General features: G+C 45.9%; 1 protein-coding gene across 1 annotated transcript in view; it reads left to right on the plus strand.

The window, feature by feature from the left end:
* Positions 1 to 960: 960 nt before the first annotated feature.
* Positions 961 to 21,519, plus strand: part of RNPEPL1 (arginyl aminopeptidase like 1) — a 31,345-nt gene continuing 10,786 nt past the window's right edge. Inside the window, exons 1-7 of the mRNA XM_039347218.1 lie at positions 961 to 2,065; positions 10,630 to 10,770; positions 11,652 to 11,803; positions 11,978 to 12,094; positions 14,869 to 15,104; positions 18,539 to 18,652; positions 21,093 to 21,205. Coding sequence (XP_039203152.1) covers positions 1,313 to 2,065; positions 10,630 to 10,770; positions 11,652 to 11,803; positions 11,978 to 12,094; positions 14,869 to 15,104; positions 18,539 to 18,652; positions 21,093 to 21,205 — 1,626 coding nt within the window. The 5' untranslated portion in view covers positions 961 to 1,312. The remainder of the gene's footprint in view (positions 2,066 to 10,629; positions 10,771 to 11,651; positions 11,804 to 11,977; positions 12,095 to 14,868; positions 15,105 to 18,538; positions 18,653 to 21,092; positions 21,206 to 21,519) is intronic.

Here is a 21,519-nt window from a genome sequence, read left to right on the forward strand (position 1 = left end):
AGGAACAGTCAGATCACATGACCCTGGGAAACTGCAATGGTCACAAACATGAGTCAGTTGCCAAAGGTCTGAATTTTGATCATGTGACTATGGGGATGCTGCAGGGGTCATACACGGGAAAAACAGTCATAAGTCATTTTTTTCAGTGCCGTTCTAAGTTCAAAGGTCAGTAAACAAACTGTTGAAAGTTGAGGTCTAGCGACTTCAATGCTCGGGGAATTCTGAGAGTTGGAAGTGCTCGCATGTTAAAACAGTTTGAGAAACCCAGCTATGGGAGTCACTCCATCATGTTCACGGTCCTTCTTAACAACACTGCAAGTTCTTTAAGGAGAGATTGGGCAACCATTTGCCTGAGACAGTACAGGTAGTCCTCAACTTACGACCCCATCTGAGCCCAAAATTTATGTTGCCAAGTGAGAAATTCATTAAGTGAGTTTTGCCCCATTCTACAATTTTTCCTGCCACACTTGTTAAGTGAATCACTGCCATTGTTAAGTGAGTAACACGATTCTTAAGTGAATCTGGCTTCCCCATTGACTTTGCTTGTCAGAAGGTCGCAAAAGGGGGTCTCATGACCCTACAACCGTCATAAAAGCGAGTCACTTGTCAAGCATCTGCATGTAAATTACATGCCCATGGGGATGCTGCAACGGTCATAAGTGTGAAAAACGGCCAAGTCACCTGTAACTTCAAACGGTCGCTAAGCAAACTGTTGTAAGTTGAGGAATACCTATACAGGGTTTCCTGCCTGAGCAGCGGGTTGGACTAGAAGACCTCCAAGGTCCCTTCCAGCTCCTTCTGGCAAACGAATAGATCCCTGCTCAAAGAAACTCCCCTCCCTGCTCACCTCCTGCGGACCACACGATCCCTCTCCCCCCTCCCCCCCCCGCGAGATCCCTTGGCCAGATCCAAGGAGGGGATCGCTCCTGCCTCCCGGCGCCATGCTCTCCCGAGCGCCGGGCCTCATTCTCTGCGTCTCTCCCGCCCCGAGGCTGAACTCCTCCGGCCACGGGGTCGATAAAGCCCCGGGCCCGGCCCAGCCAGATGTCCCCGTCCAACGGCCGGCCAAGCAAGGCGCGCATCCAAAGGCCGCTCCGGCCGCCCCGCGCCGCTCTCGGGCGCCGCCCAGCGCCCCCGTAGCCTCCGCCGCCGCCGCCAGCCGCACGCAGCGCGCCCCGCTCGGGGCAGGCCGGCTGGGCCTCGCCTCTTCCTGGCGCCGCCGAGCGGCTTCCCGGGCGGCCTGGGTGAATCGTCGGCCGCCGCCGCCGCCGGGCCTCCCTCGCCCGCCGCCCATGGATTTCACCTAGGCCCCATGGCGGCCCCCGAGACGCCCCCGGACGTGGCCTCGGCCTCCAGCGCCTCGCTCTTCCGCCTCCGCCACCTCCGCCTCGGGCTGGACCTGCGGCCCGAGGCCCGCGCCCTGGCCGGCTGCCTGGTGCTGGAGCTGTGCGCCCTACCGGCGCCCGGCGTCGGGGCCGAGGGGGAGGCGGCCGAGGGGGAGCGCCGGGCCCGCCGCGCCCGCGTCCTGGTGTTGGACGCGCACCCGGCCCTGCGGGTGGCCTCGGTGGCTTTCCGGGCCTGCCCGGCCGGCGAAGCCCGCTGCGGCTTCGTCTTCTCCAGCGCCGGCGGCGAGGGCGAGCCGGGCCGGGTCAACCCTCCGCTGGCCCGCCCGTCCTCGGCCCCCGCCGGCCACCCGCACCCGCATGGCCCGCTCAGCAGCGCCAGCGCACTTTCGGCCCTCGGGGGACAGGCGCCGCCGGAGGGGGATCGGCTGGGCCCCGGCGCCTCCCCGGACGCCTCGGCCGAGGTGCCCCCGTTTTGGGGCGAGCCTCCCCCGGCCGGGCCCTGGGCCTGCGCCCCGCTGGAGAGCGCCGAGGCTGCCTCGCCGCCGCTGCCCGCCTTCCCCCGCTCGGCGCCCGCCGCCCGCGCCCCCTGCCCGCTCTTCTTCCGCCTGGATCCCTTCAGCGACTACGGCTCGGCGCTCAGCATCTCCCTGCCGGCCTCGCTGGAGCCGCAGCAGCCCTTCCAGGTCATCGTCCGCTACACGGCCGTGGATGCCCCCGCGGTAAGTGGGGTCTGTTTTCAGCCGCTTAAAGGGAGGACCGAGCGGGGCCGGTTCAATATCTGAGGGGTTGTCTCTGTGGAAGAGATCAGGGAGGTCATCCAGTCCAACCCTTGCTTGGGTTGGGTCCGACTTCTCTTTGAAGAAGAACTCATTGCTTCATGTGGCAGGCTGTTCCACGGGCTCCTTCTGTTGCTTTCCTCTTGTTTCTTCTCCCATTGTTCCTCTTCTCTCCTCCTTTCCCTTGTGTGGTCTTATAATGCCATACTTGGAATACTGCATCCAGTTTTGGTCAACACCATAATAATAATAATAAAAAAGATGTTGATATTCTAGAAACAGTGCAACAAAGACGATAAAAGATGATTAATGATTAAAGATGATTAATGATTAAACCATATGAAGAATGGTTACAAGAATTGGGTATGTCTAATCTAATGAAGAGAAGTATTAGGGGTGACATAATAGCAGTATTTGAGGGGCTGCCACAAAAAAAGAGGTGTGTGTGTTGTCAAACTATTCTCCAAAGCACCTGAAGGCAGGACAAGAAGCAATGGATGGAAACTAATTAAGGAGAGAAGCAACCTAGAACTAAGTAGAAACTTCCTAATAGTTAGAACAATTAATCAGTGGAAACTTTTCCCTTCAGAAGTTGTGGGTGCTCCGTCACGGGAGGGCTTTAAGAAGAGATTAGATAGCCATTTGTATGGAATGGTACAGGGTCTCCAGTTTGAGCAGGGGGTTGGACTATAAGACCTCTGGGTCCCTTCCATCTCTATTGTTCTATTAGAAATCTAACCGTTTTCATATCTATTGCAGTAAACACGAATAGACGCAAATGCAAACCAATGCTCTTAGGCAGTGGTTCTCAACCTGTGGGTCGGGACCCCATTTGGGGTCGAACGATCATTTCACGGGGGTCGCCAAACAATGCAGTCCGCCATTTCCCCCCCCCCCCTTTTCCTTAGCTGTGCTACTCCCTTTTATTCTATTGGCTTTCGAAAGCCAATAGAATAGACTCTCTTGAATAGAGTCTAATTCTATTGGCTTTCAAAAGCCAATAGGAATTGTCCAGGCTGTCTCTGCCCTGCTGAGCCCGCCAAAAGTCCCCTTCTGCAAACGCTGCTGCACCAGTTGAGTAGTCCTCGACTTACGACCGGTTGAGTAGTCCTCGACTTATGACCGGTTGGGGGTCGCGGCATTAAAAAGGTTGAGAACCACTGCTCTTAGGGGTCCTCCATCATTTTTAAGAAGTTAAAACAGCTCCAATGACCAAAAGGTTTTCTGTTCTCACTCATCTTGTGCACTTCTTCTATGGAGGAATACTCCCCCCCAGACCCCCCCTGCAAGCCCTCTTTGGTATTCACCAGAAAAGGATTCCCATGATTTAGCAGCACAGCTCTACCCATTGGGAAAAGCCACCTAAGCCCCAAGCATAGAATCTGGATAGCCAACATTAACAGAGGTCCCATTAAGAGGCTACCAGCTTGGTTAACGAGCAGCCTAAGGAGGATGATTCTTGCAGGAAATAATTACATGATTAATTAACTCCTTTTTTAGGATCCTGTAATCCAGGCATCTCAAACTGCTGGCCCATGGGCGGGATGCATCATACTGAAACCACACCCGCCCCATTGCCGGAAATGGGGAAAAAGTCACGATAGGTTGTCATGTGACGTCGCGAGTTTGACATGCCTGCTGTCATCCCTTAGTTTGGGATAGAGTCGGGGCAACTGGATGGAGCTGAGCATTTACTGGCCAGATGCCCTTCCTGACATCTATGCAGAGTTCACAGCAAATATTTTCTCTTTGCGCCCGGAGAGAGAAATACCTGCCTCTGTCTGGGATTGAACTCTCAACCTTCCGAGTGTGTGTCAAGTGTCTTATATCCCTAAGCCACATGCCACTCTAAAGAAATGATCAAAAAGTTAAAATTAAATAAAAATAAATTAAAGTTAGAAAAACCTCAAAGGGCAGATTCGATGGAGCACTCTTTTTCTGTCGTCAGTTTTCTACGTTTCTCTGTACACACACACACACACACACACACAACAAAGATCTGGGAATGCTAATACAAGCTGGGAGACCCCCCCAAAAAAAGTTGTGAACGAAAAAATCTTTCCTTCCCTGCAGGTAAATCACACCCTCTTTAAAAACAGCAGGAGGCAGAAAGATATAAAGTAGGACAGTCAGTCAGATTGTAGTGAGGCCTAACAAATTCTTTACAGCGGTTTTCACAGTTGAAAATTTGGGGCAGATCAAAGACTCGTGAGTATTGGAACAGGACACGAAACTGGTTGAGGGATATATTAACACTGGACTTAAGAGTTAAAACTTGAACTCTTCTTGCTGGGAATAACGACAGAAAAATACCACAAGGGAACAATCTACCTGCTGCTACACATCCTGACTGCAGCTAGGCTTGCTTTTGCGCAAAAATGGAAGAGCAAGGAAATTCCCACAGAGGAAGAGTTAATACATAAAATATTAGCATGTGCGGAAATGGACAGGCTCACAGTGATATTAAAAGACAAATGTGGATCAGTTTATTATGAAACCTGGGATAAATTTTACCTCTGGAGGAATTCGAAGAGGAAGGTCGGGATTAAAGATGAATGTTAAGATAGAAATAGATGTTATTTTAGAACAAGTATTGTATATAAAACTGTAGATGTACATGTAGAGATGAAGAATTAATTGTAAAAAGTGGAATAATCTGATAAGAATGTATATACTGGAATGTCACGTTGAATCCAATGTTTGTTTTTAACTGTATTATAAATAAAATTTGTAATTAAAAAAAAAAAGAAAATTTGGGGCAGATAACTTGAAAGGGCTTTGGGGGCAGGCGGTTAGAAAGAGGCAGAGAGGCCTATGGGGATTGGGGATCAGGTTTTAGGGTTTATTTGGAATAATCAGCCATTGAGAGGTCACCTTGATTAATCATTGATGACACAGATACTTTCCAAGCAGTGAAACTTTTGACCTGCTACAAAAATACATGGTCTCCCTAAAATTGCTCTCTCTCTCTCTGTCTAAAGCAGTGGTTCTCAACCTTTTTAATGCCGCGACCCCCAACCGGTCATAAGTCGAGGACTACTCAACCGGTCGTAAGTCGAGGACTACTCAACTGGTGCAGCAGCGTTTGCAGAATGGGACTTTTGGCGGGCTCAGCAGGGCAGAGACAGCCTGGACAATTCCTATTGGCTTTTGAAAGCCAATAGAGTTAGACTCTATTCAAGAGAGTCTATTCTATTGGCTTTCAAAAGCCAATAGAATAAAAGAGAGTAGCGCAGCTAAGGAAAAGGGGAAAAAAATGGCGGACTGCGTTGTTTGGCGACCCCCGTGAAATGGTCGTTCGACCCCAAATGGGGTCCCGACCCACAGGTTGAGAACCACTGGTCTAAAGATTGGAAAGTAGCCAATATAATGTCTTAACGGTGAGTTTCAATAGGAACACTAAAATTACAGACTTAACGGTTTCAGGTATAAATTGGTGGAAGCATTTATAAATATAAATTGATCACCCCAAAAAAGGGACAAATTTAGCCAAAGAAGGTTTCATATAGATTCTGCAAACTCACAAGCCTCCCTGGGTAATCTCTCTCTCTCTCTCTCTCTTTTTTTTAAACTACTCAGAGGATAACTTAGCAAAATTTACTTGGGTTTTCCAAAAATGTTCTTTACGAATTTTCTCACCCTCAGCAAACTTGGTTACTAAGGGAGAACAGGGTAAACTTCCTTTGTGTAAAAGTCAGAAAACGGACAACAGGAGAAAAAAATAATTTGGCCCACACCCAGCATGTCAAAAACGAAAGTGCAGTTTAAGTCGGGCAGAAAGGAAGATTGGGCTGAGAGGAATAAGATATACAGTTAGACCTCGATTTACGATCACAGTTGAGGCCAAATTTTCTGTTGCTAAATGAGACATTTATTAAATGGGTTTTGGCCCATTTTGTGACCTTTCTTAACCGTATTTGTTACCTGAATCAGTGCAGTTAATTTAGTAGCACAGTTGTTAGAAGGTCGAAAAAGGGGATCACCTGACCCCGGGACATGGCAACCGTCATAAATAGGAGTCAGTTGCCCAGTGTCTGAATTTTGATCACGTGACCACGGAGATGCTGCAATAGTCGTAAGGGTGAAAAACGGTCATAAGTCTCTTTTTTCAATGCCGTTATAACTTCAAAAGGTCACTAAACAAAGAGTGAGTTGAGAAGTCCTCCCTGTATATTTCAGCAGGGAGAAAATGTATTTAGGGAAGAACAAAAATCCTTTTTTTCCCAGAGAATGTCATATTTTAATTCTGTTTTAGTCAGCAATGTCTGGACTGGCCTTCGGCCCCTCAATTTCCCATTTTTCCAGATGGTTTTAGGGATAAATATATTTTTGTTTCTTCAGAGAAATTCTTTTGGTATTGGCTGAGCCTCTGATCCTTGGAACAACAGATGGAACAATTGACGAATGTTATTTGGAGAAAGCTTTTCCAGTATTAAATTTTTTCCATCATTCAGGGAGTGGAATACAGGTAGTACCGACTCCGGAATTCCTGCTCCTATGCCCGAGAGTTGTTAAGTGGGTTCTGCCTCCATTTTGCGACCTTCCTTTCCATGGTTATTAAGTGAATCACTGCAGTTGCCCAGTTAGTAACACGGTTGTGAGGGGAATCTGCCTTCCCCATTGAACAAGACAATTAAGTGATTTTTTCCCATTTTATGACCTTTCTTGACACCGTTGTTAAGTGAATCACTGCAGTTGTTAGGTTAGTAACACGGCCGTTAAGTGAATCCGGCTTCCCCCATTGACTTTACTTGTCAGAAGGTCGCAAAAGCAGAATCACGTGGCTCCGGGACACTACGACCGTCATAAATGGGAGCCCAGCATCTGAATTTGGATCACGTGACCATGAGGATGCTGCAACAGTTGTGTCAGAAACCATCAGAAGTCACTTTTTTTCAGTCCTATTGTTAACTTCGAACGGTCACAAAACAAGGGGCTGTAAGACGAGGATTTGCCTGTTTTTGATTGTAGTAAATTGCTTCTCAGTCTAAGACACTTTCTCACTAAATATTTGATTGCATGTAGACCTATAAGTAAAAACCACCTTTAGTTAGGTAAAATATTGTGGATATGTGTAGCATTTGCCTGTAACAACAACAATAGTAGTAGTAGTAGTAGTAGTAATAATAATGTTGGAGGGGACCTTGGAGGTCATCTAGCCCAACCCCCTGCTCAGGCAGGAAACCCTATACCAGGGGTAGGCAACCTTGGCTCTTTTGTGACTCATGGATTTCAACTCCCAGAATCCCTGAGGCAGCATGGGGGAACTATGGCCCCTTCATGACTCATGGACTTCCACTCCCAGAATTCCTGAGTCAGCATGGCTCAGTTTGGAAACCTCTCCCTTTCCCCTCAGCATAGCTGGCTCAGGAATTCTGGGAGTTGAAGTCCACGAGTCATAAAAGAGCCAAGGTTGCCTACCCCTGCCCTATACCATTTCAGACAAATGCCTGTCCATTCTCTTCTTAGAAATCTGCTGTGTTGGAGCATTCACAGCTTCTGGTGGCAAGTTGTTCCACTGGTTAATTGTTCTCACTGTCAGGAAATTTCTCCTTAGTTCTAGGTTGCTTCTCTCCTTGATTAGTTTCCATCCGTTGCTTCTTGTCCTGCCTTCAGGTGCTTCCGGTGTTGATATATAATACAATGGGGAAAAAAAAGAATATCCCCTGTTTCAGTGAAATATAGGTGTCCCTGTAGGTCAGGGCAGTATATAATTTGAATTAATAACACTAATAATAATTTAATAAATAAGTGTGCTGAAATTTAGATGCTTTGACACAGAGGAATAGCTGGCTATGAGATGGTCATCTTCCATTTGAGATGAACTGTTATTTGTCTTTCACCGTTAAGTCCTTCTCTATTAGGTGATAGCATTTTACCCATCGTGCCTGAAATAGTTTATATAGATGCATTAAAAATAGAATTTCATGGAACAGCATGCCACCATTTTAAAATATGCCAGCCTTGGCCGGCTTTTCTATTCTCTCTGTCTAGGGGAGATCAAAAAGGCTGCCCTGGGATGGTATATTTTAAGGTGGCAGCATATTGTTACATGAAATTCTATTTTTAATGCATCTATATCAGTGTTTCTCTACCTTGTCTGCTTTCAGATGGGTGGACTTCAATTCCCAGAATTCCTCAGCCAGCCACTGTTCTATATTATCTACTTCAGGCAGGACTGATACTTTATCAATACATAGCATACACTTGGAGATTAATTTTAGAGAGGGTCTTTAAAATGAGGCAAGGAGGCGAACTTGCATCCTATGGTTGTTTGATCTAGTTCAGGGGCAGGCACTGCTATTATGTCCCCCCTCGTCCTTCTCTTCATTAAACTAGATATCCCCAATTCCAGCAACCTTTCCTTATATGTTTTAGCCTCCAGTCCCCTGATCCTCTTTGTTGCTCTTCTCTGCACTCTTTCTAGAGCCTCAACATCTTTTTTACATCGTGGTGACCAAAACTGGATGCCGTGTTCCAAGTGTGGCCTTACCAAGGCCTTGTAAAGTGGTATTAACACTTCACGTGATCTTGATTCTATCCCTCTGTTAATGCAGCCTAGCACTGTGTTGGCTTTTTTGGCAGCTGCAGCACACAGCTGGCTCATATTTAAGTGATTGTCCACTAGGACTCCGAGATCCCTCTCACAGTTACTACTATTGAGTAAGGTACCACCTATACCAGGGGTCTTCAAACTTGGCCCTTTTATGAGTTGTGGACTTCAACTCCCAGAATTCCTCAGACCCCTGACCTCTACTGTGCATTTGGTTTTTCTTGTTTAAAAGTAGAACCTTACTTTTCTTCACCACTGAATTTCATTTTCACTTTTCATAAGTCGAGGACTGCCTACAGCAGAGATCTTTATACTCTGGGTGGCTGTGCTGTGCCCACCCTCCAAAATGACAGAAGAAGCCCTCTTTTTTTTTAAAAAAAAAAGTCTTAAAGAAACACATGCTGTCGGCTTGTGGTTTTTACTCTTTTGACTTGGTTTCCCGGCTTTACCTCTCCAGCAAAAAAGTGCATCAGAATAGAAAATTCATGTTTTTTTTCTCGGTTCCCAGTTCCTGGAAAGATACAGTGAGTGATGCTGATGTAAGAGAAATATCGTGAATGCTGTATATTTGGGGTGTAAACTAGAGATTGTTTGATTTTCTTCTCTTATTTTCTTATATTCTGCCTTTGCATGCTACAGGTCGTCCTTGACTTAACGACCATAATGGAACCCAAAATTTCTATTGCTAAGTGAGACATTTGTTAAGGGAATGTTGCCCCATTTTACAACCTTTCTTTTTTTTTTTTGGCCACATTTGTTAAGTGACTCACTGCAGAGTTAGTCTAGGGCCATGGTGGCGAACCTATGGCTTGCAGAGCCCTCTCTGTGGGCACGCGCGCCATCGCCCCAGTCCTAGGCCTTCAGTTGGGTTTTATAAAACCTTTTCGCTTTAGGCCTCCGCCGCCGTGTGCAAAAAAAAAAAATGGTTCAATCAATCAATTTCAACTTCTCGCGGGAAAAAAAAGATCTCGCAGAGTTGGAATTGATTGAATGAACATTTTAGTCCCAGCCAGTCTGCCGTTACCACTGCAGCCACGCCCACTCAATAGGCCATGCCCACCCAGTTGGCCACACCCACCCAATGGGCCATGCCCACCCAGCACCCGACGATACATAAGTAGATTTTGGGTTGCAATTTGAGCACTCGGTCTCTAAAAGATTCACCATCACTGGTCTAGGGGTAGGCAGCCTTGGCTCTTCTATGACTCGTGGACTTCAACTCCCAGAATTCCTCAGCCAGCATGGGGGAACTATGGCCCCTTCATGACTCATGGACTTCAACTCCCAGAATTCCTCAGCCAGCATGGGGGAACTATGGCCCCTTCATGACTCATGGACTTCAACTCCCAGAATTCCTGAGCCAGCATGAGGAACTATGGCCCCTTTATGACTGGTGGACTTCAACTCCCAGAATTCCTCAGCCAGCCTGGCTCAGCTTGGAAACCTCTCCCTTTCCCCTCAGCATGGCTGGCTCAGGAATTCTGGGAGTTGAAGTCCACAAGTCATAAAAGAGCCATGGTTGCCTACCCCAGAGTTAGTCACACGGTTGCTAAGTGAATCCAGCTTCCCCCTCGACTTGGCTTGTCAGAACGTTGCAAAAAGAGGATCGCATGACTCTGGGACACGGCAACCTTCACATGTGCGAGTCAGTTGTCAAGCATCCAACTGTAAATCATGTGACTATGGGGAGCCTCCAATGGTCATAAGTGTGAAAAGTGGCCATAAGTCCCTTTTTTCCGGTGCCGTTGAACGGTCACTAAATGAGGCATCTTACTAACTGTGTTACTGCAGTCATTTCATTTAACCACCGTGGCAAAAAAAGATGGTATAGTGGGGCAAAAGTTAACTCTCACTTAGCAACAGAAATTTTGGCCTTAATTGTGATCATAAGTCAAAGAGTATCTAAAATTTGCCTTTTTTTTTTTTTTTCTTCCTTATCTATTCCTTCTGTCAGGTCTGGTGGCTGGATCCTGAGCTCACCTACGGCAACACTAAGCCGTTTGTTTTCACCCAAGGCCATTCGGTGTGCAACCGCTCCTTCTTCCCTTGTTTCGACACGCCGGCTGTGAAGTGCACCTACTCTGCGGTTGTCAAGGTAAGACACACTTTTCATAGCCCCTGAATGTGATCAGACCTGAACCTCATGCTCAGTAACGGCCAGAACTCAGCTTGTGATCCAGAAGCCCTGATGACCAGTATCAGGGTTTGTTGTTTTTTGGTTTTTTTTTCTCTCCACAAATCTCCTAATCCCCTTTCTGAATCGCCTCCCTTGGTGGTCATCGCTTCCTTCGGAGAAAGCAAACTCCATAGTGTCACTTGTTCACCAGAGGGAAGGACGAGAAACAAACAGTTGGAAACTGATCAAGGAGAGGAGCAACCTGAAATTAAGGAGAAACTTCCTGACAGTGAGGCCTTTATAAAACTGTAGTAAAAGACCATACCTGGAATACGGCAACCAGTTTTGGTCACCATATCACAAAAAAGATGTTGAGACTTTGGAAAAAAGTTCAGAGAAGAACAACTAAGATGGTCAAAGACCTGGAGACTAAAACATATGAAGAACGGCTGCAGGACTTGGGTTTGGCTAGTATAAAGGAAAGAAGAAATAGGGGTGACATGACAGCAGCGTTCCAGTATTTGAGGGGCTGCCACAAAGAAGAGGGGGTCTAACTATTCTCCAAAGCACCAGAAGGCAAGGCAAGAAACAATGGATGGAAGCTGATCAAGGAGAGAAGCAACCTGGAATGAAGGAGAAACTTCCTAACAGCGAGGACAATTAACCAATGCAACAGCTTGCTGTCAGATGCTGTTATGTGCTCCATCACTGGAGGTTTTTAAGAAGAGACTGGACAACCACCAATCTAAAATTGTGTATGGTCTCCTGCTTGAACAGGGGGCTGGACTAAAAGGCCTCCAAATTCCCTTCTAGGTCTATTCTATTCAACTCTATTATTCTTGTTTTGTTTTGTTTTACAGGCCCCTTCAGGTATGCAGGTGTTAATGAGCGCCACCCAAAGTACCTACGAGGAAGAAGAGGGCATCTACCAGTTCTGCATGGAGTACCCCATTCCTGCTTACCTGGTGGCTTTAGTGGCTGGGGATCTTGTCGCCGCAGACGTTGGTCCCAGGTAAGACACTGTTGTCTGATTGAGCAGGGTGGATGGAGTACAGGGGTATTGCTAGGCTGTTATCTTAACCACCGTGTGCAGTTAGGTGTCGGTTTGCACCTCCGCAGCACAGAATGCCAAATCTGGGCTAGGCGCATTGCGAATTCTGCTCTTTTTCTGCCTTCTTTGCGACAGGAGCAAAGTCTGGGCCGAGCCGTGCCTGTTGTCAACCGCCATCGGCAAACTCTCAGGTCGGGTGGAGCACTGGCTGAGCGCCGCAGAGAGCCTCTACGGTCCCTACATCTGGGGCAGGTAAGCACCTTATAGCATGCATAGGCCTTTGCTGGGGGGGGGGGGAAGGCACGAACAGAAGGAACCAGGAAGGGGAAAATCTACTACCGATGGCAAAATTCAGACAGGAAGGCGGTGCAGAGAGTGGTGAGAATGGCCGAAAAGATCATTGGCAGTTCCCTTCCCTCCCATCCAGGACATAGCGCAGAAGCGCTGCTTGAGCAGGGTCCGCAAGATTGTCTGGGACACCACACATCCTCTTCACGACCTGTTTTCCTTGTTACCTTCTTGTGTCTGGGGGGGGGGGGGGGCTCTGTGGTATCAGAAGCAGAACATCCAGATTCAGTCACAGCTTTGTTCCATACAGTGTTAACCTTGTGAACTCTCAACTCTTCCGTTATGCCTTCAAGATGGACAGTGAATAATATTTATTTGTTACTTATATGTAAAGGGTATAGGTCTATACATATGTTGTATGTAGTATGTTTTAAATGTGCGTTGGGTATGTGCACGTTTGGAGAGGAAGCAACTAAATTTCATTTCTAATGTGTGCCATTGTGCCCACAGGGAAAAAATGACAATAAAGGTTATCTGTGTGTCTGTCTCTCGTCTGTCTGTCTGTCTGTCTGTCTGTGTCTGTCTAGCTGTCTAGCTGTCTAGCTAGCTAGCTATCTCTAGCTATCTATCTAGCTATCCATCCATCCATCTTTCTGTCTCTCTCTCCATATCTATCTGCCTGCCTACCTACCTACCCACCTACCTATATTTCTGTGTCTGTCTCTGTCTATCTGTCTGTCTCTCTCCATCTCTCTCTCCATATCTATCTGTCTGTCTCTCTCGATATCTTTCTTTCTTTCTTTCTTTCTTTCTTTCTTTCTTTCTTTCTTTCTTTCTTTCTTTCTTTCTTTCTCTATATCTGTCTGTCTGTCTGTCCATCCATCCATCCATCCATCCATCCATCCATCCATCTATCTATCATTGAGGCACTCATTCATTTCCCCAAGATAAGCAGAAAGGTGTAGAAATAAGGAATGGTATTATAAATTAATTCTAGAGACACCTAAGAGAGGGAAGTAGAAGAATCATATTTCACATTTAGCCGCAAAATCAGTTTCTTCCTATCATCTTAAGTTACTTGGTTAGGGTTACTAACAGGATGTGGAAGAGAGAAAGGAAACTGTTGGATTATGAGAGATTCTTGACATACAGGAGTTGTTCTCCAATTACATTAACCCCCAACTCTGATCTTTTTAACCCTTCCTTTTTTCTTTTATTACAACTTTTAATACAGTTAGTCCTCAACTTTCAACCATTCATTTAGCGACTGCTTGAAGTTACAATGGCATTGAAAAAAAGTGACTTATGACCGTTTTTCATCCTTACAACTATTGCAGCGTCCCTCTGGTCAAAATTCAGTGATCAAAATTCAGACACTTGGCAGCTGGTTCCAATTTATGGTGGTTGCCGCTGTGTCCCCCAGGTCATGTGATCACCACGTGCGACCTGCTGACAGGCAAAGTCAGCGGGGGGAAGCTATATTCACTTAACAACTGTCTTACTAATTTAACAACTCCAGTGGTTCACTTAACAAGTGAGGCAAGAACGGTCGTAAAATGGGACAAAATTCACTTAACAAATGTCTCAGCAACAGAAATTTTGGGCTCACTTGTGGTTGTAAGAGGAGGTCTGCCTGTAAATTATGGGCAATTTTATTGATGTACATCTGCATTTTTAAGTCTGTCTTTCTGCCTGCCTACCTATATCTGTCTGTCTCTGTCTCTGTCTCTCTCTCTCTCTATCTATCTATCTGTATAAATCTCTATTTCTATCTAATCTATCTATCTCTCTGTATATCTCTCTATTTCTATCTATCTTATCTATCTATATCTGTATATATCTCTATATCTATCTATCTATCTATCTATCTATCTATCTATCTATCTATCTATCTATCTCAAGTATGTATCGTCTATCTATCTATCTATCTATCTATCTATCTATCTATCTATCTATCTATCTATCTATCTATCTATCCATATCTGTATATATCTCTATTTCTATCTTATCTATCTATGTATATATCTCTATTTCTAATCTATCTATCTGTATATTTCTATCTATCTATCTATCTATCTATCTATCTATCTATCTATCTATCTATCTATCTATCTCTATCCTATCATATATCTATCTATCTTTCTCTCTCTATCTATCTATCTATCATCTCATCAATCTGTATCATCGATCATCTATCGCTATCTAGCTATTATTATCTATCTATCTATCTATCTATCTATCTATCTATCTATCTATCTATCTATCTATCTATCTCATGTATGTATCGTCTATCTATCTATCTATCTATCTATCTATCTATCTATCTATCTATCTATCTATCTATCTATCTATCTATCCATATCTGTATATATCTCTATTTCTATCTTATCTATCTATGTATATATCTCTATTTCTAATCTAGCTATCTGTATATTTCTATCTATCTATCTATCTATCTATCTATCTATCTCTATCCTATCATATATCTATCTATCTTTCTCTCTCTCTATCTATCTATCTATCTATCTATCATCTCATCAATCTGTATCATCGATCATCTATCGCTATCTAGCTATTATTATCTATCTATCTATCTATCTATCTATCTATCTCATGTATGTATCGTCTATCTATCTCTATCTATTTATCTATCTATCTATTTTGAGAATTATGACTTGAAGATTCAGAAAGTGATCCGGGTTCTCCCTCCCTCCCTCCCTGCCTCCCCTCGCTTTCAGGTACGACATTGTTTTCCTCCCTCCCTCGTTCCCTATTGTCGCCATGGAGAACCCGTGCTTGACCTTTGTGATCTCGTCCATCTTGGAGAGTGATGAGTTTCTCATCATTGATATCATCCACGAAGTAGCCCACAGCTGGTTTGGCAATGCCGTCACCAACGCCACCTGGGAAGAGATGTGGTTGAGCGAGGGGCTGGCCACTTATGCTCAGCGCCGCATCACTACGGAGACCTATGGTAAGTCCTGCCTGGAGCTATGTATTGCGCCTCCACATTGTGACAGTTGCCAAAGGCCAGCTTTGCGCAGCTTGGATCTTTCTAGAGCAGTGTTTCTCAACCTTGACAATTTTAAGGCATGTGGACTTCAACTCCCAGGATTCCACAGCCAGCAATGGAATTTTTTACATCTTTTTTACATTGTGGTGACCAAAACTGGATGCAGTATTCCAAATGTGGCCTTACCAAGCCCTTGTAAAGTGGTATTAACACTTCGCGTGATCTTGATTCTCTTCCTCTGTGAATGCAGCCCAGCACTGCGTTGGCACAGGATTGGCCCAAGGTCACCCAGTTGGCTTCATGCCTAAGATGGAACTAGAACCCGTGACCTTCCAGTTTCTGGAAGGCTCTTAATAAGATTACGCTTTATACCATTACGCTCTATACGTGCCTGGCTGAGGAATTCTGGGAGTTGAAGTCCACAAGTCATAAAAGGGCCAAGTTTGAAGACCCCTGAGGCAGTTGAACAATTCACCACATCTCAGGAGTTGCTGCTCAAAATGATTTGAAAATGCCTTCTGGGTCTCTTTTTGGGAAATCCAGCATCATCCATCCACTGCATGCTACACTCTGAACAGGTAGTCCTCGACTTATGACCATTCCCTTAGTGACATTCAGAGTTACAACAGAACTGACAGTTTTTCAGACTTAACAGCCATTGCAGCATCCCCCGTGGTCACGTGATCAGAATTTAGACGCTTGGCAACTGGCGTGTATTTACGACGGTTGCTGCGGCCCGGGGTCACGTGATCGTCTTTTGCGACCTTCTGACCAGTAAATTCGGGGAGGGGAGGCCAGAGTCACTTAACAACTGTGTCACTAACTTAACAACTGCAGTGTTTCCCTTAACCACTCTGGCAAGAGAGAGGTCGTAAAAGGGGGAAAGCTCACTTAACCGTCTCACTTAGCAACGGAAATGTTTTGGGAGTTGCAGTCCACACGTCTTCAAGATGCCAAGGGTGAGAAGCACTACTCCGGGGCGTAAGATTCCCTCTGACGGGGATTAATTGGGCTGCCATGATGTCACAGAGGGATGGAGGAGACCAGCAATGGCTGAGCTGCTCAGATCCAGCCAGACAGCAGGCAAGATTGGGTGGTTCCAGGGAATGAGGCCAGAGAGCGTGGATCACAGAAGAGTACGGATCAGATAAAAGCAGGACAATACTTATTATGGAGAGAAAACATATAGGTAGATGCAGGAAGTCACACACATCACACAACCCACCTTGCCTACCCTACAAGGTTTACCTTTGTAGTTGAAAAAAAAAACACCTTCAATTTTTAGGGTATCTGAAAAGACTAGGATTTTTTTTTGAGGTAAGTTAATGCTATTAATGTTACCATGCACTGTGTGGCTTTAAATTAGAAGAAGGCATTTTATTAATCTTTCGGGACATTTACCGCTGGCATACCTATTTAGTTTAACGAGTGAAAAAGTCAGCTTTCTATGTGGAATGAAATTGGCCCAATAAAAGAAAATTTGGTTGCTTGCAAAAGATTGAATTATTTTTAAGAGGTTGTCAAACAAGGCGGAAAAATTTTACATTTGGAGTTTAATATGGATGTTGGCTTGAAACAAATGAAAGTTGAAACTTTGTCAGTGAACAGATTACTTTTAATTTACCTTTTAAGTTAAACCCAGTTTAACAAATAGATCTGATTAAACCTCATACCGTAGGTCTACCTTTACGTCTGACCAATACATAATTAATATATATTGTTATTAATAATAATACCTCCGAATCACAAGACATTGGCTTTATTCTTATTCTTCCCCTCTGCGGTTGGAATAATAAAGTATAAAAGACTAAAAAGAGATTGTCGTAGACGTCCCAGCCTTTGAACTACCCAAGGAACCGAAACAGCAAAGTTTTGCTGTCGGGGGCAAACTTCCATGCCAACCGCCCTTCTTTCCTCTCGCTTCGCCTCTTTTTAACCTCACATGCACCCTACCTTCTGTAGGGGAAGGCAAAAGGCTCGCTCGCCCTCTTGTGAAAGAGGACCTCCATGGTTATGTGTCTCCCACCGCCACCATCGGCTTCCACGCCACATGGTCCCACCCAGCCGATCAAGCCACGCTCTGGCTGCGGTGCTCCGGCGCCTCATGGCTCCTCCTGGAGGAGGCAAATAGCGCCAGAGGGGACCCCGCTTGCACGGTACCGCCAGCGGGGCATTTTCAAAAACAAACGAGGATAGGAAGGGAAACAATAGGAAAATCCATCGAACAAAAGGTGCTGGAACTCTTTTCCGGTGCGTTCTATGACAGTGGTGGCGAATCTATGGCACGGGCGCCGGAGGCGATACTCGGAGCCCTCTTTGTGGGCACACATGCCGTTGCCCCAGCCTTGCCTCCCCCCCATAGCCCCCTCCTCTCCAGCAGCCCCCCTGGAGGAGAGTCGCCCTCAAGCATGGCCCACACAGAGCAGCGCAGCCAAGGACATGGCAGCCAGGCAGTGTAGACAAGACTCTGCCCTCACGCCCCAACGTGCACAGTTGATGCTGCGGGGCGTGTGTAGAGGACATCACCGCCATAGCGCTGCTGGGCTGCCTGGAGGCAGTGGGCCCTGGAGTGGGCCCTGGAGGCGGTGAGTGGTCCTGTGGGCAGGCAGGGCGGGGGATGGGGGGCAGAGCAGGGGCGGGGCAGGGCGGTGGAGTGGAGGCGGGACCAGTTTTTGGGCATTCGGTCTCTGAAAGGTTTGCCAACAACATCTTAGCACAGTGATTCTCAACCTTTCTAATGCCGTGACCCCATAATACAGTTCCCCATGTTGTGGTGACCCCCATGTGGGTGTGGCCACCAATAAGAGGGAGTAGGACAGCTAGGGAAAAGGGAAAAAAATGGTGGACAGCATGGTTTGGCGACCCCCGTGAAATGGTCATTCGACCCCAAATGGGGTCCCGACCCACAGGTTGAGAACCACTGTCTTAGCATGTTATTATGGTTCCGGCTAATGAAACACTTCAAAGACCTTCCAGGCATGGATTTCCCTAAAAGTCTTTTATTGCTTCAAAATGTCGGTAAAGGCATAATGGAAGTTTTATGCTAAGATCTAAATTCTCTTCCTCTGAGCAGTTAAATTATCAGCATGTTCCCTCCCTAAATGAGCTGTCATATGTCACATTATCCAATTAGTGTGAAGGTCAAAGGTTTCCTTCCTCTCTCTTATGCTCTGCATTAACTCTAAAACTACCAGACAGTTCTGCATATTGTCAAAGCAAGAATATACAGTATTTGCAGCGTTGACAACTGTTCGATGCCCCCCCCCCCAAAGCCCGGGGTAGATGTCACATGCTGGAAGACAGAGTCATCTGAACTTCCGCATAATCTGGAAATATTATAGATCTCCGATTAAATTCCATGCATTTGGTGTGTGTGTATATGTGTGTGTGGACAGGTGCTGCTTTTACATGCCTGGAGACAGCCTTCCGCCTTGATGCCCTTCACCGACAAATGAAGCTCCTTGGGGAGGACAATCCTGTCAGCAAACTTCAGGTGAAACTTGAACCAGGTAAGAAGGGAGCTGGGTCTCGCCTTTTAGGAAATTCAGCCTCCTCGAGGTAGCTTCTTCACGGAATCGCCAAAATGAAAGTTGCAGTTTGTCTACCGCCGAAGGTGAAAAAAAAAAAGCAAACAAGGTCTCGTTTCATCATAGCTTATGAGATAAACACGGATTGGCTGGGTTCATAAAGCCTCCTAAAAGAGGGGTCCCCAACCTCCGGGCCATGGACCGCTACCGGTCTGCGGTCTGTTTGGAGCTGGTCTACGCGAGCAGGGTACACCTGAATAGCCCGGGTGGCGGGAGGTCACGCGCAAAGATCAATTTGAGTGAGGGGCCCCGCTACCACTGCCAGCGCCGGTCCACAAAGATGGAAAAGTTGGGGACCGCTGTTCTAAAGCAGGGGTCCTCAACCTGGGCAACTTTTAAGACTCGTGGACTTCAACTCCCAGAATTCCTCAGTCAGCCTCCATTTTGTTTGTTAGATTTAAGACAGGGGTCTTCAAACTTGGCCCTTTGATGACTTATGGACTTCAACTCCCAGAATTCCTCAGCCAGCCTCCATTTTGTTTGTTAGATTTAAGACAGGTGTCTTCAAACTTGGCCCTTTGATGACTTGTGGACTTCAACTCCCAGAATTCCTCAGCCAGCCTCCATTTTGTTTGTTAGATTTAAGACAGGAGTCTTCAAATTTGAACCTTTTATGACTTGTGGACTTCAACTCCCAGAATTCCTCAGCCATTCTTAAAGTTGCCCAGGTTGAGTACCCCTGCTCCAAAGCAAAACCCAGATTCTGATTTTGAAGCTGATTTGTCAGCTCTTTGCCCCTCAGCTTTGCATTTGTCGAATAAGACCCACAGTGATGGGTCTAAAAAGTCCGTTCTGAAGAAAATTACAATTCGAAGAGGATCATGCCCCACTCCAAACATTTCAAGGTAGTCCTGGACTTACAGCCAGTTGTTTAGTGACTGAAGTCTGAAGTTACAAGGACACTGAAAAAAGTGACTTAGGACCTTTTTTTTTCACACTTAAACAACCGTTACAGCATCCACATGGTGAGGTGATCAAAATTCGGACGCTTGGCAACTGATTTGTATTTATGATGGTGACAGTGTCCCCGGGGGTCATGTGATTTCCCTTTTGCAATGTTGTGACAAGCAAAATCAACAACAACAACAATAATAATAAAGTTGGAAGGGACCTTGGAGGCCATCGAGTCCAACCCCCTGCTCAGGCAGGAAACCCTATACCAGTGGTTCTCAACCTTTTTAATGCTGCGATCCCCAACCGGTCGTAAGTCGAGGACTACTCAACCGGTCGTAAGTCGAGGACTACTCAACTGGTGCAGCACCCTTTGCAGAATGGGACTTTTGGCGGGCTCAGCAGGGCAGAGACAGCCTGGACAATTCCTATTGGCTTTTGAAAGCAATAGAATTAGACTCTATTCAAGAGAGTCTATTCTATTGGCTTTCAAAAGCCAATAGAATAAAAGGGAGTAGCACAGCTAAGGAAAAGGGGGAAAAAATGGCGGACTGCGTTGTTTGGCGACCCCCGTTAAATGGTCGTTCGACCCCAAATGGGGTCCCGACCCACAGGTTGAGAACCACTGCCCTACACCATTTCGGACAAATGGCTGTCCAGTCTCTTCTTAAAAACTTCCAGTGTTGGAGCATTCACCGCTTCTGATGGCAAGCTGTTCCACTGGTTAATTGTTCTCACTGTCAGGAAGTTTCTCCTTAGTTCTAGGTTGCTTCTCTAAAATAATAATAATAATAATAATAATAATAATAATAATAATAATAATAATAAGCCTTAGGTGCAATCCCAAAACAACTGGAGCACCACTTGAACTGACAAATTCGCCATTAGTCAATTGCAAAAGGCAGCCTTACTAGGAACTGCTTCCATCCTGCGACGATATCTGTAATACCATTAAACATCCACATCTGTCTATCCCAGGTCCTTGTTAAGGACTCAATAGGTAGACAAAAATGCCAAATCCAATCTGAACATCTGGCTGACTGCAATGATCAATAACAACAACAACAATAATTAAAAAGTTGGAAGGGACCTTGGAGGTCAGCTAGTCCAACCCCCTGCTCAGGCAGGAAACCTTACACCATTTCGTACAAATGGCTGTCCAGTCTCTTCTTAAAAACTTCCAGTGTTGGAGCATTCACCGCTTTTGGAGGCAGGTTGTTCCACTGATTAATGGGGAAGCCAGACTCACTTTATAAACGTGTTACTAACTTGTGACTGTAGCAATTCACTTAACAGCTGTGGCGAGAAAGGTCCTAAGATGGGGGCAGAACTCACTTAACAACTGTCTTCCTTTAACAATGGATATTTTGGGCTCAGTTGTGGTCATAAATTGAGGACCTCCTATATGGCTATTTTCCCCCCTATAACTCTTATCTAAAGTTCTTCCTCTCTTCCCTTTGTTTCCCCCCAGGTGTGAACCCCAGCAACCTGATGAATCTCTTCACCTACGAGAAAGGGTTCTGCTTTGTTTACTATCTGTCTCAGCTGTGCGGAGACCCAACCCATTTCGATGCCTTTCTCCGAGTTAGTACCCTGGTTTGGGCACGGGGGAGGGGGGGAGTTACCTACACCTTCGACTTTGCCAGTGAATCTCAGTTGAATCTGGTCGTTTTCAGCTGAATCCTTCAGAAAAATCAAGACTCCATCCAAAAAACAAGCTTGGCGTTTTAGATCCCAGACACTTGTTTGAAAGTTGCATCCTTACAGGTGGTTCTCGACTTACGACCGCAGTTGAGCTCCAAAATGTCTGTTCCTTAGCGAGGCAGTTGCTAAGCGAATTCTTCCCCCATTTTACAATCTTTCTCGCCACCATGGTGAAGGGAATCTTAACTGCAGTC

Source organism: Crotalus tigris, unplaced genomic scaffold, assembly GCF_016545835.1.
Source record: "Crotalus tigris isolate CLP2741 ecotype Arizona unplaced genomic scaffold, ASM1654583v1 scf7180000018055.714482, whole genome shotgun sequence".
Lineage (NCBI taxonomy): Eukaryota > Metazoa > Chordata > Lepidosauria > Squamata > Viperidae > Crotalus > Crotalus tigris.